The following is a 19,184-nucleotide window of genomic DNA, read 5'->3' as shown; positions in this document are numbered from 1 at the left end:
ATTTTATATAAGGGACATTTTACGTAAGGCATCTGCAGATTTTGGTATACATGTGGGAAGGGGGAGAGGTGTCCTGGAACCAATCCCCCACAGATCCCAAGAGATGACTGTACCACAGACTTGGTGGTTTATAAACTACAGATATTTCTTTCTCACTGTTGGAGAAAGATCACTGGGAGTCCAAGATCAGGATGCGAGCGCAGTGGGGTTCTGGGGAAAGCCCTCTTCCAGGTTGCATACTGCTGACTTCTTGGCTGTGACCTCTCATGGTAGAAGGTCTAGGGAGCTCTGTGAGTCAGTATAGACTAGGGAGTGTCCTCTGCCCTCTTTTAAAAGGCACAAATCCCATTTATGAGGCCTCACCCTCATGAACTAGTCACCTTCCAAAGGCCACTTCCTAATTCCATTACCTTGGGATTAGGAGTTCAACATAGAATTTTGGGGGACACAAACATTCAAACCGTAGTAGTCTATATTTGTACCCCACTCTGGCACCACACACTTCTGGCGCTACCTGATGTCCATGTCAAGATAATTGGTTGTAAGCCACAGAAATTAACTTTAGCAAAAAGAAAATCCATAAGATGGAAGAGAAAGCTGAAGAAATCAGCTTGAAGAGTACAGAACCGAGTATATCCAGGGTATGTTGAGGCAGGAAGAGCTTAAAAGTTTCATTCATGTGCCATTGCTGGAATATATAGGCAAAATCATATGTTTTTTTGTTTTTTGTTTTTTTCTGTCCTTACTGCACGCTACTTAGGATTCAAAATCACTGGAGAGAAAAAGCTCAGATCGTGTGTTCTTCCCTTGGCTGTCTTGGAATGGTGAGAAAAGAGATTTGTCTCTTAAAAGCCTCTGTATTATTTCACATTTCACAGGGGAGGACAGAGAAACTTAATGCAACGTGCCACCAAGATAGCTCATAATCAGGGAGGTCATTTCTCAAAATGAAATTGGAAGGCTGTTAGATATGAGAATTGGATGCCAAGAAGTAAAAAATCACTGAAGTCAGTTTCACTGTTTAGCTGCTGTCTCCAATTAGTCCAAATAAACTAGAGCTGACTTGATATTACTCACTGGGTTTAAAATTCATTCACGTGCATTCGAAGGAGAGTTGTTGCTATCTTCTTAATTAAGTAAAATAATTAAAGGGCAGAATTATTATGCTAGTCTGTTGTCCCAGATTTTTCTTATACACCTATACTTATACACATTTGATTGAAGATACATATGTTCAATGATGTTAACTATAATAATAATAAATCTTTGCAGATCTTCATGTAGAGAATCATCTTCTTGAAAGGCCTGATTTTGAGAGGAGGAAAGATCACTCCTTATGTAACCCATACTTATTTATTCACTTATCTAGCAGCTGGTAAGTAAAGCTGAGGTTATCTTCAGAAGCAAGCCAAACGTTCTTTGTTCTTAACCACCTTCCTCCAGACTGCATGTTTCTGGGGGTCCCCAAGGGTGTTGCCTTTATGCTCAAGAATAAGTTCACGCTCAGTAGTGCTGCTGTTCCAGGGGGCACAAGCACGGAAGACCTTGCCGTGAGCTGCCTGTGTGTGGCAGACAGGGCATCTCTGAGTGGACGCCATGGTCTCTGCTTCCTCCCAGAGGACACACCTCTAATGCTGGGGGCCACTGTGTTGTCAAAGCTGCTGGTGCTCTGCGTGTGACAAGGGTATATATGAGTATGTGTGAGTCAGTATAGAGTAGAGAGGACCATCCTCTCCCCATTACACTTTGATATAAGCACCCCAATAATCCATTTCCCGTATGTTTTACGCTTGTTAGTGAACAGTCCATTCATTTCCTCTCTCCAGGATGTTCAGCCATCCATGAGGGTGGGTAGGGGTACAGCTGAGCAACAGGCACTAACACGGTCTCAGAATCACTACCTCCTTCATCTTGTGGTTGTTTTAGAGCTTCAGGTTTATGACACCTGCTTCTTTCCTTAGTATGAGTTTCCCTAAGAAGCTTCTCAGTCTTCACACAAGCAGGCTTTTGATGGCTCATTGACCGACTTTCCATGCACTGCTTACTAACGCTGCCAATTTCCATCCAAAGTCAACCCACAAAAATAAAGTGTTTTTCATTAATTCATAACCCATAGTACCAATTATTTCAACTGAACTCTAGGGCCAGTACTCAGGTTGCCTAAAGCTACTTCAGGCTCTGGTACTCTGTGAATCTGAGTTTCTGACTCTTTGACCGCCCTTGGGATGATTACTTTGCCTTATTTTCAAGCCTTGCTATTCCTGAGAAGACTGGTCAATCAATGGTCCTGGATAAGTGACTTGATTTGTACCATTTAACTATCTCCAAGGCTGCTGATGAATAAGGATCTTTCGTTCATTTATTACACACTTAAAGACCCCAATATAACTTACTGGTAATTCCTTCAACTTCTAATATATGCTGTAATAAGCTGCCAACTTCTATTTCTACAGAAAATTTACTTTTTCAAGATATTGTTTATAAATAGCACTTTCTTTACCCAAATTCTATGTAGTGTCTATGTAATAATATACTAATATCTCTTCTCCTTTTTTCTATTAAAAATATTGTTAAATCTAAAATTTAGAGTCCGTTCTCCTTTGCATTAAGTCACCTGAATCATTTTCAATTATAATATTGACTCAGTAATTTTATTGCTATTATATGATTTGTCATGAAATGATCCTGGTTCTATAAGGTGATATTTCAGCAAAAAATATAGATGAAGATAGAAGAACAGTAGTCTGTGAATTTTCTTACCTGGTAAGAGGATCTTCTTAAGCCTTTAGTCAGTTGTATTAAAAATAAGATTGCAATAATTATGTAATTACTAATATATAATTAATTATATTTTGTTATAAGTGTCTTACCTCAAAGGGAGAAAATAAGCCTATTATTTCATTTTTTTAAAACCAATTTATTGAATAAGAATAGGTGCCAGTCACTGTTCTAAATCCTGGGAACACAGCAGTGAATAAAGCCTATGGACTCACATTCTAGTGGGAGAGACAAGCGATCAATAAATAAAGAAGTAAAATATTGAGCACGTCACTTGGGGTCAAGAGCAGAGGAGAAAAATAACGCAAGGAAGAGACTGGAAGAAATAAGAAGGGTTGCCTTTTACGTAAAATGATCAGGGAAGGTTTACTGAGAAGATCACCTCAAGCAAACACCTGTTTGAGGTGTGAGAAAAACATTGCAGGTAGAAGGATGCCTGGAGGTTTGAAGAAGAGCAAGGAAGTCTGTGTGGCTGGAGCAGAGTTTGAGGGAGTGGGGTGGTAGGCAATGGGGTCAGAGAGGTAACAGGGCTTAGGAGGGCACTGTCAAGATTGTGGCTTTTACTGGGAGAGTCATCCCCCGAGAGGATTGGGACTAGAGAAATGACCTGGCCTGGCTTCTGTAAATGACTCATTCTGGCTGGAGAGTTTGAATTTAAATTATAAAGAGGCAAAGGATTGAGAAGAGGTCAGATTTAGAATGTAGAGAAAATAGGAATTGTTGACAGATTGGATAAAATGTGGAAGTGAAGCAGAGAGATCAACGATAAAACCATTTTTTAATCTGAACAGGTGGAATGTATATTAGAGTTATAGTTGATGTTTCACAAGGATTGTTAACCAAAGCAGATATGGGTTAAGAAACTTCTCTAAAAACAAGTGTTGCTGAATAATATTCTTAGAGAATGTGTATTGAATTATATATAGTTAGTTAATAATTTCACATATACATATAATGAAAACTAAACAATTTTGATGAATATAGAGAGACAAAACGGCTGATGGATCTGTGGGTTCTCTGGTGTGGGAAACAGATGCCAACTTTGGGACTTCCCTGGTGGTCCAGTGGTTAGGACTCCATGCTTCCACTGCAGGGGGCCTAGTTTCGATCCCTGGTCAGGGAACAAAGATCGCACAAGCCGCGTGGCGCAGCCAAAAACAAAAACAAAAAACAAAAAAGATGCCAACACTGACAAAGGAATTTATTAGAAATTTATTAGACATGTATTAGGAATTTGCTATACATGTATTAGGAAGCTTTACCAGTCAAGATCCTGGCAAGAAAAAGGTGGCACACTCAGCAGATTTCATTGAAGATATTTTAATGAGAGGAGATGTGGCCTGCAGAGATATGGGCAGAGTTAAGGAGACCCACAAGGATGGTAAAGCAGCCACATGGGAACTAGTCACAGTTGGGAGGCATTACTGTTCCTAAAGTGGCAGTTATTAACCACACCGGGCACAAAGCTATAGCCCTTGAGTAGGCTGTAGGTGCTGTGGCCACAGAGTAAATCAGCCTAGGACAGAATCATGGAAAGGAAGGGAGTAAAGTGGCATAAGGGGAATAAAAACCTGCTTCTTTTTCTCCTCTTGCCCTTCTGTTTTCTCTTGGTCCCTCCTACTGGCCTTGAGAGGTCAGAGTATATGGAGTCCTGGTGATGGGCAGGCCATGGCTCTGAGCCTCTGGGGCACGGGGAGATGAGAAGGGGACAGAGATTAAATCTGGAGGGAGAAATAAAGAATATACAGCCCAGAGATTCACATAATTTAAGGAAGATCTGAACAGTGAGACACAAATGAGGGCAGCCCTATGGAATTCCTGTAGGAGAATCAGTGGAGTGCATCTCTACATTGTTATTGTGGAAAACTCAGCCCCAACTGCCAATTTCACTTAGTCTGTGTTGAAGAGCTCAGATTGTGGGAGAATAACTTCCATGACCTGGCTCTGAGTCAAGCACCCACACTTGTGATGGGAGGAGAGGGTAGCAGGGTCCAGGGATTAGAGCCCAATCCTGCCTGTGTGGAATTTGAAAAGGGCTCCATCTCAAAAGAAAGGGATTATACACCAAGAAAATCAGCAGAAGTCTGTCTCCTGCAATATTAGAATATTTATATCCAATATTTTTTTAACAAAAAAGTAAATTTCTCAAAATGGACACCAATGTTTCAGAATACAGTGATGTTGTTTAATTCATTTCTCAATTCCAATAAGGTCAAAAATTTGCCCTTCTGTGGGATTCTTTACCCTCTTTTTTTCCAGCTAAAATTTTATCCCTAATTCAAGGTCATTTATTTTAGAATAAAAGCTTTTGTTTATAAAATTCTTAAGAAGAGGATATGTGAATGGGTTAGTTTAGTAATAATTGCCACTGTTGGGGTGTGAGGGGCAGGCGACAAAACAAGTAAACAAAATCTCAAAAAGTAGGGTCTGTTAATTGCTAGAGACAACAAGAATCACAAAAATTAACCTTCTTTAACCCAACTCATGCATTCTAATTGATTCAGAACAATAATGGTCTCATTTATAATAGTATGCAACTTCATTTCCAGACTTTCTCTGAAATTTCTTGCTAAGGAGGTGGAGAAAGTCATCTCTGAGACTCAAAGGTGATCAATGGCCTCTTTGTTGGTGACAGTACCACCTCCTCTCTTTCAGACCATGAGTCATGAGGTTTGGCCTTGGAAATGAAAGGTTAAAGGAAAATACAACTTTAAGAAGGAAAGTAAAATCCATCAATTCAGCGTTGGCAAATTATTAACCCCATTTTGTCTTGTTCATTTATTTGCTTATTCATTCATTCATTCATCTGGTGACAAGATATTTAATGATTTTTAATGCCAAGAAACATGTGAGCTTGAAAAAATATCTATCTATCTGTCTATCTATCTATCTATCTATCCAGCTATTATTAAAATAAGAGGCGCATCATTTCAGTTAGTGGCATAGGCAGTGTTGGAGTTAGATGGACCATGGTCAAGCGGTAGCTCCGTCACATAAAAGCTGTGTCAAATTTTTATGTCAGTTAGCCCTCCATCCTACCATGTAAAATAGAGACAATCTTTGCCGTAGTAACTTAAAGTAAGATAGATATCTGTAAAGCACATTGCACAGGGCCCAGCACTGAGTAAGCTGGTATTATCATTAGAAGCTATGGAACTAATATTGCTCACACTCTAGGATAAAAGATACAAATCAGTAATTATAATGCACTGTGGTCATCCCTATAGCAATGAAATGCTTAATGATATATAAAATGAATTAATAGCCAAAAATTTATCCAAACAAACAAAACAAACCTCAAGTACTATGTTAAGTAAAAGTGGTGAAAGCAAAAATCCTTATCTTGTTCTTGATCGTGGAGGAAAAACTTTCCATCTTTCCCCATTGATACAATGTTTGCTATGGGTTTTTCATATATGGTTTTTATTATGTTGAGGTGGTTTCCTTCCATCCTAGTTTGTTCAAGGTTTGTTTTTTTTGTTTTTTAATATTTATTTATTTATTTATTTATGGCTGTGTTGGGTCTTCGTTTCTGTGCGAGGGCTTGCTCTAGTTGTGGCAAGCGGGGGCCACTCTTCTTCGCGGTGTGCGGACCTCTCACTATCGCGGCCTCTCTTGTTGCGGAGCACAGGCTCCAGACGTGCAGGCTCAGTAATTGTGGCTCACGGGCCCAGCTGCTCCGCGGCATGTGGGATCTTCCCAGACCAGGGCTCGAACCCGTGTCCCCTGCATTGGCAGGCAGATTCTCAACCACTGCGCCACCAGGGAAGCCCTGTTCGAGGTTTTCAATCATGAAAGAGCATTGGAATTTGTCAAATGCCTCTTCATCAATTGAAATCACCATGTGAGTTTTTTTCCTTTATTCTGTTACTGTGGTGTATTACATTGAATGATTTTCTTATGTTGAGATATTCATTCAGGAATAAATCCCCCTTGATCAGTGTACAATTCTTTTAAAATGCTGCTGAATTTGGTTTGCTATTATTTTGTTGAGGACTTTTGTATCAATGTTCATAGGGATATTGGTATATAGTTTTCTTTACTTGTAGTTTATTTGTCTGGTTTGGGTATCAGGGTTGGGCTAGTCTCATGGAATGAGTTAAAAAGTGTTCTGAAATCTTCAACTTTTTTGAAAAGTTTAAGTACTGGCATTTGTTGTTCTTTAAATGTTTGGTAGAATTCACCAAAGTGAAGCCATCAGGTCCAGGGCTTTTCTTTTTGGGGGAGGAGATTTTTTTTTTTATTACTGATTCAATTTTCTTACTAGTTATAGGTCTATTCAGATTTCCTATTTCTTCATGATTTTGTCCTGGTAGGTTTTGGGTTTCTAAGAGTTTGTCCATTTCATTTAGGTTATCCAATTTGTTAGCGTACAATTACTCTTAGTACTCTCTTATAATCCTCTTTATGTCTGTAGAATCAGTAGTGATGTCCCCATTTCAATTTATTTTAGTAATTTAAATCTTCTCTCTTTTTTTTTTATAGTCCATCTAGTTAAAGGTTAGTCAGTTTTGTTCATCTTTTCAAAGAACTAACTTTTAATTTCATTAATATTCTCTATTATTTTCTATTCTCTATTTCATTCATCTCTGCTCTAATCTTTATTATTTTCTTCCTTCTGATAACTTGAGTTTAGTTTGTTCTCCTTTTTCTAGTTCCTTACTTTGTAAAGTTAGGTTGTTGATTTGAGATATCTCTTGTTTTTTAATGTAAGCATTTATGGCTATAAGTTTCCCCCTTTGCACTGATTTCATCGTGTCCCGTATGTTTTGGTATGTTGTATTTTTGTTTCCATTCATCTTAACTATTTTCTAACTTCTTTTGTGATTTCTTCTTTGATCCACTGGTTGTTTAAGCGTGTGCTGTTTAATTCCCACAAATCTGTGAATTTTCCAGTTTTATTTCTGTTACTGATTTTTAACTTCTTCCCGTTGTGGTCAGAGAAGATACTATGTATGATGTCTATCTTTTAAAATCTATTGAGGCTTAATCTGTGGGCTAACATATGGTTTATCCTGGAAAATGTCCCCTGTGCACTTGAGAAGAATGTGTGTGCCATTGCTGTAGGGAATGTTCTGTATGTGTCTATTAGATCTAGTTGGTTTATTTTGTTAAGTCCTCTGTTTCCTTACTTATCTTCTAGTTGTTCTGTCCATTGTTGAGAGTAGAGTTTGGAAGTCCCCAACTATTATTGTAGAACTGTCCACTTCTCCCATTGTCAGTTTTTGCTTCATATATATTGATGGTCTGTCATTAGGTGTGTAAACGTTTATAATTGTTATGTCTTTGTGCTGTATTGTACCTTAATATATAATGTCCTTCTTTGTCTCTTATAACTTTTGATTTAAAATCTATCTTGTCTGATATTAATATAGCCAGCTCTTCTCTCCTTTGGTTACTATTGCATGGACTATATTTTTCCATCCTTTCACCTTCAATGAATTTTCCATGTTTACTTTGTATGAACTTTCTAATTTCTATTATTCTAAATCCTATTATTAATTGTGATGGTAATGCAGCTGATTCTTCTGGTTTTCCAGGGAGGCAATATTATCAACTGAAAATACTACATATTGCAGACATGCTGAGTTTGAGTGTCTTGTTCTGACTTTAATAGCACCAGTGTTTCACATTAAGCATGATATTGGCGGTTGCTTTCCAAATAGACACTCAAGTTTGCCTGTGCATGAGACAGAGAGGCTGTGAGGTTGCCTTTCGTCAGCTGTTCTTTTCACTGCAATGGTAAGCCATTGCCTTCTTCAACAGAGACAGATCTGACTTTATTTCCTTACATGTGAAATGTGTATTTAACGTATTTCTCTGTCCTAGTACAGGGACTGAAATGTTTTATCCCTTAAACCATTAAATTTCCCTAAGAATTTTCCAATAAGCTGTCAAACTTCAAATTGCCCATCTATCTTTTTTTGGTCTCATTTCACATGTGCTTGCGTCTGCTGCATGGAGATTTTATTTTAGTTTCATATTAATCTTCTGCTGCTGCCTGCAATTTGATTTTAAGCAGAGTATTAAAGGAAACAGGGAACATTTAAAAAGATGCATGATTCTTGTATGTACTGCACAACACTCATTTAACTACTAATGGGACATTCTCATGAAATGAATTCATCATTGATATTCTCTGATGAGACCTCAGAAATCAAATTCCTTTGAAATACAAGTCACTTTGACATCTAATGACGTAGAATGAAACATGATGGTAATCCTACTTCTAAGATGACTGAAAAAAAAACAACCACTCTAATTTAGCTCTATGGATTTCAGCCTGAGATAGTTTATCAATGAACAGACATGGAAACATGCTGAGGAGAGGTTATCCTCAAAATTCAGGCCTATTCTGGATATGATACATATGTGTCTGGAGCAGTTAGAGGAGGGATAGGATGACGGGAGGAGGAAGTGAAAATAGGAAAGTAAAATTTAGGTCTGGGGCTGGAGAGTAGGAAGATAAACAGGAGCAAACCCTAACTTGCCCTTATCTCCTCAATTTCACTCTGAGCGGCAAATAATCAGTCCCTAATTTCTTCCTTGGTCAAAAACTTCTCTAATTCATTCAGTGAATTCAGAAATAGAACAACTAAACAATGAAAGAAATTTGTGCTAGCCACAGAAGTTGTTTCACTATTGGGTCACATTCTAAAACACATTTGCTAATTCTGTCTATCTGTCTGTCACTCATTGCTTTCATTCTTTTATAGCTTTCACTCTGTTCTAATCTTCCTGTAACTTCTCTCTTTTTATAAGGAAGCTTTTAATGCAAGTCCACGTTCTAAATGACTTTAAATCAACAGTCTGAAAGGAAAGTGAAGAAACTTGACTTTTTCTATTGCTGGCAACTTTAAGTTAATAAATGGGTATAATATACATATTCTCCAAATTTTAAAAAACAATATATTGTTTTGAGAATTTAAATGAATGAAAAATGGCCTAAAAGCTATACCTGGAACAGCCAATGAATGGTTTGTGACCCTGTTTAAACATTTCTTTGTTCTATTTTGAAAACCTGTTTTTCAGTAATTCTGTCATATTTAGTACAGACGTTGAAACTGAGAAAAATTCTGACAAAAATAACTGCCTGATCATGATTAAGATTAAGTTGAAAAAGAACAAATAGAAGGATTGGCTTGAAGAAAACAGAAAGTGACTTAAACTCAGTTAACATAACATTTTTGATGGTATATTTTTAAATTATTATAAAATTTAAAATTTATGCTAAAATATACATTGTCACACTCATGACTGAAAATAGAGGGATTGGAGAAGCCTGCAGAATGGGAGGAAAGTAGGGAACATCTTTAGTCTAATAAAGAGAAGCTTCCTGAGTAATCCAGCCTTTCTTAGGAAGAACTGTGCTTTAGGCAGTGTTGGTTTTTATCCATCCCCTTGGCTTCCTTCTTCCCTCAGCACCTGGTATCCTCACCTGACCTCTTGGATTTCCAAAGTCCCTACTTTGATATAGATCGCAGCACTATATTGTTCCTATTTTCCTTATTTCTTACCATTGAAATTTGGCCACCTAGGCTTATTTCTTAAGGTTCGGGTTTTTGATTAGCTGAAAACATATGGTGTCTGAGTCAGGGTGGAGCTCACTGAACAAAGAGATTTAGCATAGACTATGGTAAGTAGAGTGGAAAGGGGAATCTTACAGAATTAGAGCACAGCTAGGCCTAAAGGCTTCTAGTTTCTGCTTCTCTCTTCTTTTTTCTCTGTTCTCTGCTTCCATTCTCAGCCCCTGTTAACCCCTCATGGGGGCCTCTAGTTGTCTTCCTCTGTCTTTATCCCTGCCTCTCCTATTCTCAGTTGGCTTCATCCCCATTCAGTTTTTCAGGAAAGCACTTTGATTGACCCCACTCATTTTTTCGTGCTAGGCCATTGGTCGCCAGCTTGTCACAGATTCCCTCCCCAAAGTGCCCACTCCTCTTCCCCTAAAATGTGGCTGTAGTCAACAGGACCCATGAGATCAGGGACTCTTGGCAGGGCAGGAATTCCTTTAAAGAGTCTGCTGGCAGGAAGGCGATGCTTGTGTCTGGAACAGATGTTTTGGGACATCTGGGAGTCCTGAAGCTCTTCAGACTTGGGGCTGCCCTGCTGAGGGACCGGTGAGTTTGGCAGCACATCCTGCTTCCTTTAGCTGATCCACTGGGTTTGGGAGACACCGAGGGAATAAGAGGAATCTCAGAAGGCTTTCTTCAGCATCAGCAGCATGCTGTAAGTTTCACTTGAGAATACTTTCCCCCGTCTGAAATTGTGATGACATTCTGCCTAGATTCTAAGACATCTTGGCCTTCCTGGTGAGGCATAGGTGACCACTGCCCAACACACATGCCTCTCAGTGTGTTTCATTGATTACATAACATGAAAAGTTAGGTCAGCTCTGGTGAGGTTTCCCTAACACACTTTTCTTTCAGTATTGGCCGCTGGAAAACCTGCGTAGTGATGTGAGTGGCCTTGGGAAGAAAGAAATCCCATCTTCTGCGTAACAAGCTCGGAGAGAATAAACAAGGATAAGTGTAAGGAGGTCAGCTGTCGGTCCCTAGGTGCAGAGCTTCATCTGAAAAGCCCCAAGCAGCTGATTACCCTGGGTTACACAGAATCTAGTCTCTTTTCCCTGTCTGCCTCTCTCCTTCAAGTGCACACACTCACACACACACACAAAGTTCACTTCTACTCATTAAATTTATCATCCATTGTCAAATCTTACTTTCTTATGTACACCTAGCTGTACGCTGAATTTTCTGCACGCAGAGCCAGGCTCTCTGCCTTTCCCGATCTGTAACATCATTCAAACAGGCATTCAATGTGACAAGGTCTCAATGAGTTCAAGGATGTTTGTTTCTTGTGGATAAATATACATCCGCTGGCTCAGTCTTTCTCCCTCTGTCTTTCTGACTCTTTCTCCTTTTTCATGCAAACATACACCGAGTCTCTCACAACACGTGCGAATAAATGTCTCGAGGGCTCCTGAGTTCAATGTCACGCTGGGCAGAAGTGGAGCAAGAGCGGAGCGAGAGCGTGCGGCGTGCGGGCGGGGAGAGTCCCTTTCCGGCCAGCAGAGGGCAGCCGCCGGGAGGCGCTGGCGCGCGAGGGCTGAGCGGAGCCTCGCCTCGCTCGGGCAGCCTCAGCCTCAGCACCAGGCGCGCCGGAGCGGGGAGCGCAGCCACTGAGGGCAGCGGCGGCGGCGGGAGCCAGGCGCGCAGCGAGCAGCGGCGCGGGCGGGAAGCAGAAGCCGCCGCCGCCGCCGCCGCCGCCGCGACGGGCAGCCGGGCTCGGCGGCCGCCGGATTGGGCCCCTGCCCCCTCCGCTTCGTGTCCCCGGCGCCGGGCGGCCGGCGAGTCTGGAGCCCGCGCCGTCGCCGGCCGCGTCCCCCGGGCATGGAAGGAGGCGGCAAGCCCAACTCGTCGTCCAACAGCCGGGACGATGGCAACAACGTCTTTCCCACCAAGGCGCCCGCGACGGGCGCGGGGCCTGCCGCGGCCGAGAAGCGCCTGGGCACCCCGCCGGGGGGCAGCGGGGCCGGCGGGAAGGAGCAGGGCAATTCCGTGTGCTTCAAGGTGGACGGCGGCGGCGGCGGCGGCGAGGAGCCGGCCGGGGGCTTCGAGGACGCCGAGGGGCCCCGGCGGCAGTACGGCTTCATGCAGCGGCAGTTCACCTCCATGCTGCAGCCCGGGGTCAACAAATTCTCCCTCCGCATGTTTGGGAGCCAGAAGGCGGTGGAGAAGGAGCAGGAAAGGGTTAAAACTGCAGGCTTCTGGATTATCCACCCTTACAGCGATTTCAGGTGAGGACTCCCTGTCGCCGCCCCACCCTCCCTTCCGGGCGCGCCCTCTAACGCGCTTCCCCGCTCTTGGGAGGGGGCGCCGGGCGGGCGGCGGGCGGCGCCGCCGGAGGCTGGCACTCGGGCGACGGGCTCGACTCTTCCACAACTAGTTTCCACCCAGGAGGAGGTTGTCTGATGTGTTCCTGTTGCCCGGGCACGCCGGGGAGGTTCTCCTGCTTTGCCTCGGGAACTTTGGGGCCAGGTCGGGGAAGAAGGCCACGGTGACCCCCGGATGGGAGGTTGCTAAGTTGTGCAGGGAAACTTTCCCTTCGGAGATGAGAGTGTAAGAAAGTGGCCAGAAAGTCGTCTTGGGGGTGCTACCCTTCCTCGCGCTACTCCCCCAAGAAGTGGGTCCCTCCCAGAGGGGAAGCAGGCGCCCCTGGGTTTGAGGAGAGGATGGGGCGGCCGGAGACAGTGACTCACAGGTCCCAGCCGGTCCAGCCTCTCTCGCCTGTGGGGAGTGTTATTAGTCTGTTTCTCATCCGCTTGTAGTCGCTGGGTATCCTCAGTGCCTTGCTTCAGGAGAGTGGCTGGCAGGCTGAGGAAGGGTAATTTGCGCTTGGAGAGTCCCTGACTTGAGATTTCAGTGGAGCTGGCGCTGCCAGGTGGGGCAGGAGCGTGACAGGAAGCCTCGAGTTCCTGAAACGGACACAGGGGGCGTTTCCAGAGCCCCCTTCCTGAAACAGAGGGACACCCTTTCTTGACCTTGGCTACTAGTCTGTTTCAGAAATTTCTTTCCCGTTTCCCAACTCGGGAACAAGGGCAGGAGAGCTGTCAGCTGTCAAGGAAACTGCTTCGGCGAATTAAAATTAAGACATTTCCTGATCTTATTTGCCCCCCAAGTATTCATTCGGTTATAAGCATGTTTAGAGATTATCAAATGAAGGTCGTGAAGTAGATCCTCTTATTAGTGCGTGAACACCCTGCTGTCACGTTATCTTAGCGCCGGAAGAAAGCTGGGCTTTTAATTAAAAAAAAAACACACAAAAAACCCAAAAATTAAAACTCTGGGTGACATCTATCTATCCATTTATTGCTGAAATCGTTCGGAAAAGAAAAAGAAGAAAAAGAGTGTGTGCACAAATTAAGAAGTTTTAATAGGCGGCTGTTAAACAGCAAACAAATGTAGCAATAAAAAGCGGCATTACTTTGAATTATGTTTAGAAGCTAAGGGACATTGCCTTCAACTCCACGCCTTAATGGGAGCTGTCCACAGTTCTGAATGACATTAGCTATGGAAAACCCATACTCCTGCCACACAAAGCCTTGGAGCAACTAACTGTCTTCAACTTCTCTGAGATATATATACACAACATATATTCTCAGAAATAAGTAGCCACTATTATTTATGGATAGGGTGAATGGATTTTAGGAAGTGTGGAATGTGTAAGGTTCTTACTTGCAAAACCACATAGCAAAGTCCAAAGGAGGACTTATAAAACCTAACAACATTTATAGTCTATGGAAAATTTAGAGTTTGACAGAAAAAATGTTCATATGAAAAGGATCTACTAAATAATCAAACATATTTCCTCCATTAGGGAGATACTTACAGAAGCAAACTTATGAATCACCCTGTTCTAAGGTGTATAAGATTTTCATGTTCTTTAGAATTTTAAAGGTTGAAATAAAATGTAGAATACTATCTGTACCTCAGTCTTCAATGGAAATATATTGCAACCCATATTATAATTTTTTCATGAAAAAACTTCACATGGAAACAGCCTTCAGTCTTAATAAGAAAAGTAAGCATAGCTTTCCAGAAATATATGTAGTTCAATATTTACATGCAAATAAAATGCTAAACTTTGTTTATTTAATTTCACACTCAACTAAATGGTTACTTATGATACTTTTATTTCTTGAACAGTGTGAAAAGAGACTACACTTTTTCAAAATGGTAGACTATATCAAATAATTAAACTTTTATCAGTTACTACATAAAAACCATGGGGCCACCTTTCAGGAATCGGCATACTGTGCCAAAATCTTTTGAATGAATGAAATTAATGAAATTAAAGATTCTCCACATTTTCCCAAATGAATCATGTGAGACAAAATATCTCTTTAAAACAAAAAAATTGTTACTAAACAGAGGAAGAAATTGAAATTAGTTGATGGTTCAATTTTATCATGCATTTTAAAGAAATGAGAGATGATTAAAGAGTGCACTAATACCCTAAACAAACTCTGCTGTGGAACAGTTTGGAATATTTGATTCCCTTGCATAATTGGAAAAAGAAAATGATAGACATAAGTTAAACAGCTACTATGATTTAGGTTTTTAACTGGAAGGAATCTGAAAGAAATAGATTTAAAAACTCACAAGTACCATATACACCGGTTTTCTAAAATGACAAACTAAGGAAGAAGTATAAATACTTGCTTGCATATGTTTAAGTCTTATTATTATTTCATTGATGTCTTTACATGATCTCAATACCAATATAAGATTTCTCAGAATCTATAACATGTCAGGATAACGTAATGAAAAAAGCAAAAATAAGAAAGACAATTCTGGCAGTATTTTTTTTTTTCCTAAAGGAAAAGCCATATGGGAGTAATCACCCACACAACAGAAATGTTATAGTCATGATCTCCTCACCTCAGACCCTTCCCTGATGAAGACATTTTAAGGGAAGTGCTTTGCTATGTTTCATACAAATGCCAAACTTAAGCTCAGTCATCATTTAGTGGCTGAGAAAGTGACACTTAAGAATAGATTTCCGTGGAGAACGGGGGAGATACCAGAAATTAAAGATACCCAAGGCTTTTTCCTTCACTATCCTAAGCCTTTGCAGGGCCAGGGAAGTTTTGCAGGCAGCTCTTTGGTCAGCCCCACACTGCTGAGTGTAGCATGAGCCCGCCACTCCAGGGCATGTCAGGACTTTAACGCTGTGGCTAGCGGTCTAGGCCCTTCTCAGGATGATTGATTTCTAAGTCAGGCTCCTTTCTCCTTCCCTCAGGCAGCAGGGCTGTGCTGCCACTGAGACTCCCAGAGAGCTAGCTCGGTGCTGCTCTCACCCGCCTGGGCCCAAGAGTGCTATTGCTGTGTCTGCAGGGTAGTTTTCTCCTATCTCCCGTGTAAGTAGGGCAGAGGCCCTGTATTTCCCTTCCTTCTCAGGGGAGGATGATGTTAGAAACCTTCAGGGACTAAAGAGGCGTCAAATACCATCAATACTGTTGGATATAGCTGGGGGGGAGCTAGAGAATTTAGTAAAAAAAAATTGTATGTTTTTGTTTATACCATGGTGTATCATCACCCAAACTAGGGAAAATATAGTTACTTAAAAAATAAGATTACACTGATTTTTGTGTGGTGAGGACATGGTCTCAGTCTTACTGAGTTTCATGTGAACAACACACACACACACACACAAATATTTAATTTGAAGATTAAATATGATTTTGAGACTACTAATAGTGATTTTACATTTATTAGCTAAAACTTTACTTTTCATTCATTAAATAAAAAAGTGACACTGGTCAAGCATTGTGCTTTCGTAGCCAATCCATAGTTATGATATAATCATTCAAGTGCATTGAAAGAATAGCTAGAGGACTTTTGTGGATGTTTGTTATTATGTGAGAAATTTACCTTAGAAGAATTTATCAACAGATTATTTGTCATTTCAGAGATTCTGACATTATTTTGTTGGATCATGCTTACATAAGTACTTTTTTTAAAAATAATGCTCCCATTCCGTATATATTGCCAGCAAACCTCTTGCCTCTGGTAAGGGAGGAGATTTTATATCTTGACTCATTATTTCTTCCACTGCTTTTCATCAATTAGTGTGAATAACTGTGAAAAGCTTATTGTGTCGTAAGTACACAAGGACTCTAGAGATGGGAGTCACTTCCTGAAGATTCTGCCATATCTGGGCTTCCGTCTCTGCCTCATGTTGCATCCACAACTGTGCTGATGTCAGAGATCACTGATGTGTTCATTAGTGAAGGGAAGCTTCCTCCATATAACAGCTCGTCAGAGAGAGAACGCATGTTTCTAGGAGCTTCTCCTGAGAAAACAGTTCAACCTTCTGGGGTTTAAGGACTAATTAGCCTACTGCTATGTTATCTTTATGCTGAATACACTGTATTCTCCCAGCAATGCTCATTTTATTTGCTTTCCATATCAACACAGCCAAAATTGACCATAAGAATTTACTTTTTTTCCTGTTAGGTGAACCTTTTTATATCTTATAAATTCAATTAAGTTCTTCTTAGTGGCTCTAGCAACTGTTAAGCCCAATTAAAGTGAAACTATTTGAAAGATTCGGAGGTATGAATTTATTCAGTTACTTTTTCTTAGTATACATGTAAGCTATAAAACTTTAAATTTTATTAAATATTTCATTATTTAATTGCAGTTAATAGATATAGTGATCATACTATTAAAATATTACGAGATATTTTCCATTGTTTTCTGAGCAACTTTGCCTTTAAACCTACTTTTGGGGACATGGTGTAAATTGAGTCATTGGGCAGAAGCACTTTTACCAATTCATATTTAATTATGTGGGCTTGTATTTATGAACTTGCATGGTGAATAATAATGAAAGAATTTCAAATGCATTGGAACCATATATTAGTTACCATTGTTATCATAGGGTCATTTAACAGAATCTAGTTAAACTATATCTGCTTGATCGAAAACCAGAAATCAAAATAACACCAACACCAGAAAACAATTTAAATAGTATTTGTAATTCTGCATTATTCCACTCAATGAACCTGTGTCCCCGAGTGAGTATGAGGCAAGCAAAATATATCTGTGATCCTGATGTGAGCATTTTGCTATCCTGAGTGTAATTCTTATGTTTAGCAGATAACTCACTCCCTTACTTGGAGACAAAAATTGGGTTTAGGATGAAGACTTTCCAATAGAGTTTCTTGTAGGTATCATACAAATTATGGCAGACCATCAGCACTGCAGAAAGAGTACTGAACATGTTCAGGGTCTGTGACAAATTTCCATTTTATCATTTTGGGCAAAGAAGTAGCAAACTGTGAATTAGGCTGACACCATATATTTTAGGACGAGAGGTAGTGGTAATGAAGAAAAAGTCTGCATACACTAGGGTAAAAAACTATTTTCACTTACATTTTCTTCTAAAAATAATTTTTTTGTGTGTGTGTGAAGGCATCTTGATGTACAACTTAGCATTATTTCCCACCCCCCCCCCAAAAAAAATCAGGGGAAGATGGCGGTGCTTCCTGGTTCATCCTGGAATTTTCTGTTTTTGCAAAATAAACCTCATGGCTCTATTAATTCTGTGTGTGTGTGTGTGTGTGCACGCACGCGTGAGAGAGAGAGAGAGAGAGAGAGAAACTCTTCAAGGGACATCTGTATACAAGGGACATCTGATAAATGCTCATTTATCTGACACACTTCACCCAAGTTTGAGTGATAAAAATTGATTTTGTGACTCTTTTCAAGTTTATTCATTTATTTCCTCATAATATTCTTCAACCGTTTCACCTAATAACTGACCACTCAGTTAAAGCAAGGTAGCAAAATTATGCATGCCTCAGATTTACAATTTAACAGTCTTATTTACATAGACCTGTTTTTATCTTCAAGATGTTATTTATAACTCTAAAGAAGTAAGGCTAATTACATACACATAGAGTTAGCAACTGTTTACAAATTTTATATGTTCAAGTTTGTTTCCAGTATTTCAGTATTGTTAACAGTGCTGCAGCAAACATCTTTGCGCATGACTTTTCTTCATTATATTCTGTACCTGTTAATTAATACTGCTATCAATTGAGACACTTCTTAAAATTATAAGTGACGTGGGTTCACTAGTGTTGATGTTCCTGTTTAGGTATTCACAGGCAGTTTTAGGACGGAAAGTCAAAATTGTCCCCCATTCTATTCATCATAGAGTACATAGAGTGGTAAGAGTGATCTTATGTCATGTCCTGTTATCCAGTGTCTAATGATGTTATCGTGCTGTTTACTCCCTTGAGGCCTTCCCATTACTCTTGAATACATTTTTTTTTTAAAGATTATACAATTCTTTTTTTTTTAAAATTAATTAATTTATTTATTTATATTTGTGGCTGTGTTGGGTCTTCGTTTCTGTGCGAGGGCTTTCTCCAGTTGCGGAGAGCGGGGGCCACTCTTTATCGCGGTGCGCGGGCCTCTCACTATCGCGGCCTCTCTTGTTGTGGAGCACAGGCTCCAGATGCGCAGGCTCAGTAGTTGGGGCTCACGGGCCCAGTTGCTCCGCGACATGTGGGATCTTCCCAGACCAGGGCTCGAACCCGTGTCTCCTGCATTGGCAGGCAGAGTCTCAACCACTGCGCCACCAGGGAAGCCCTCTTGAATACATTTGATAAACCTTCCATGAGCTACAGGACCTTGCATAATTTCAACCTATCTGGGCAACCTCGTCACACAACACTCGCTTCCTCCCTGTCGTCAACCACCAGGGTAAATTTTCAGCTCCTAGAACCAGCTGAAGTTCTCTCCTGCCACAGAGATTTTGATGTGACATTTAACCCCACTGCCTGAAATTCTCCTTTCAGTTTTTGTCATTCTGCATCATAGCTAGTTTCTCCT

At 40.6% G+C, this 19,184-nt stretch overlaps 1 protein-coding gene across 1 annotated transcript in view; it reads left to right on the top strand.

Annotated features, from left to right (window-relative positions):
- Nucleotides 1-12,093: 12,093 nt before the first annotated feature.
- Nucleotides 12,094-19,184, top strand: part of HCN1 (hyperpolarization activated cyclic nucleotide gated potassium channel 1) — a 373,683-nt gene continuing 366,592 nt past the window's right edge. The window contains exon 1 of the mRNA XM_036845442.1: nt 12,094-12,574. Within this exon, the coding sequence (XP_036701337.1) occupies nt 12,168-12,574 (407 nt within the window). The 5' untranslated portion in view covers nt 12,094-12,167. The remainder of the gene's footprint in view (nt 12,575-19,184) is intronic.

Source organism: Balaenoptera musculus, chromosome 3 (assembly GCF_009873245.2).
Source record: "Balaenoptera musculus isolate JJ_BM4_2016_0621 chromosome 3, mBalMus1.pri.v3, whole genome shotgun sequence".
NCBI classification, from domain to species: domain Eukaryota; kingdom Metazoa; phylum Chordata; class Mammalia; order Artiodactyla; family Balaenopteridae; genus Balaenoptera; species Balaenoptera musculus.
Note: the sequence above shows the minus strand (reverse complement) of the source record. Positions and strands in the feature narration are given on the sequence as shown.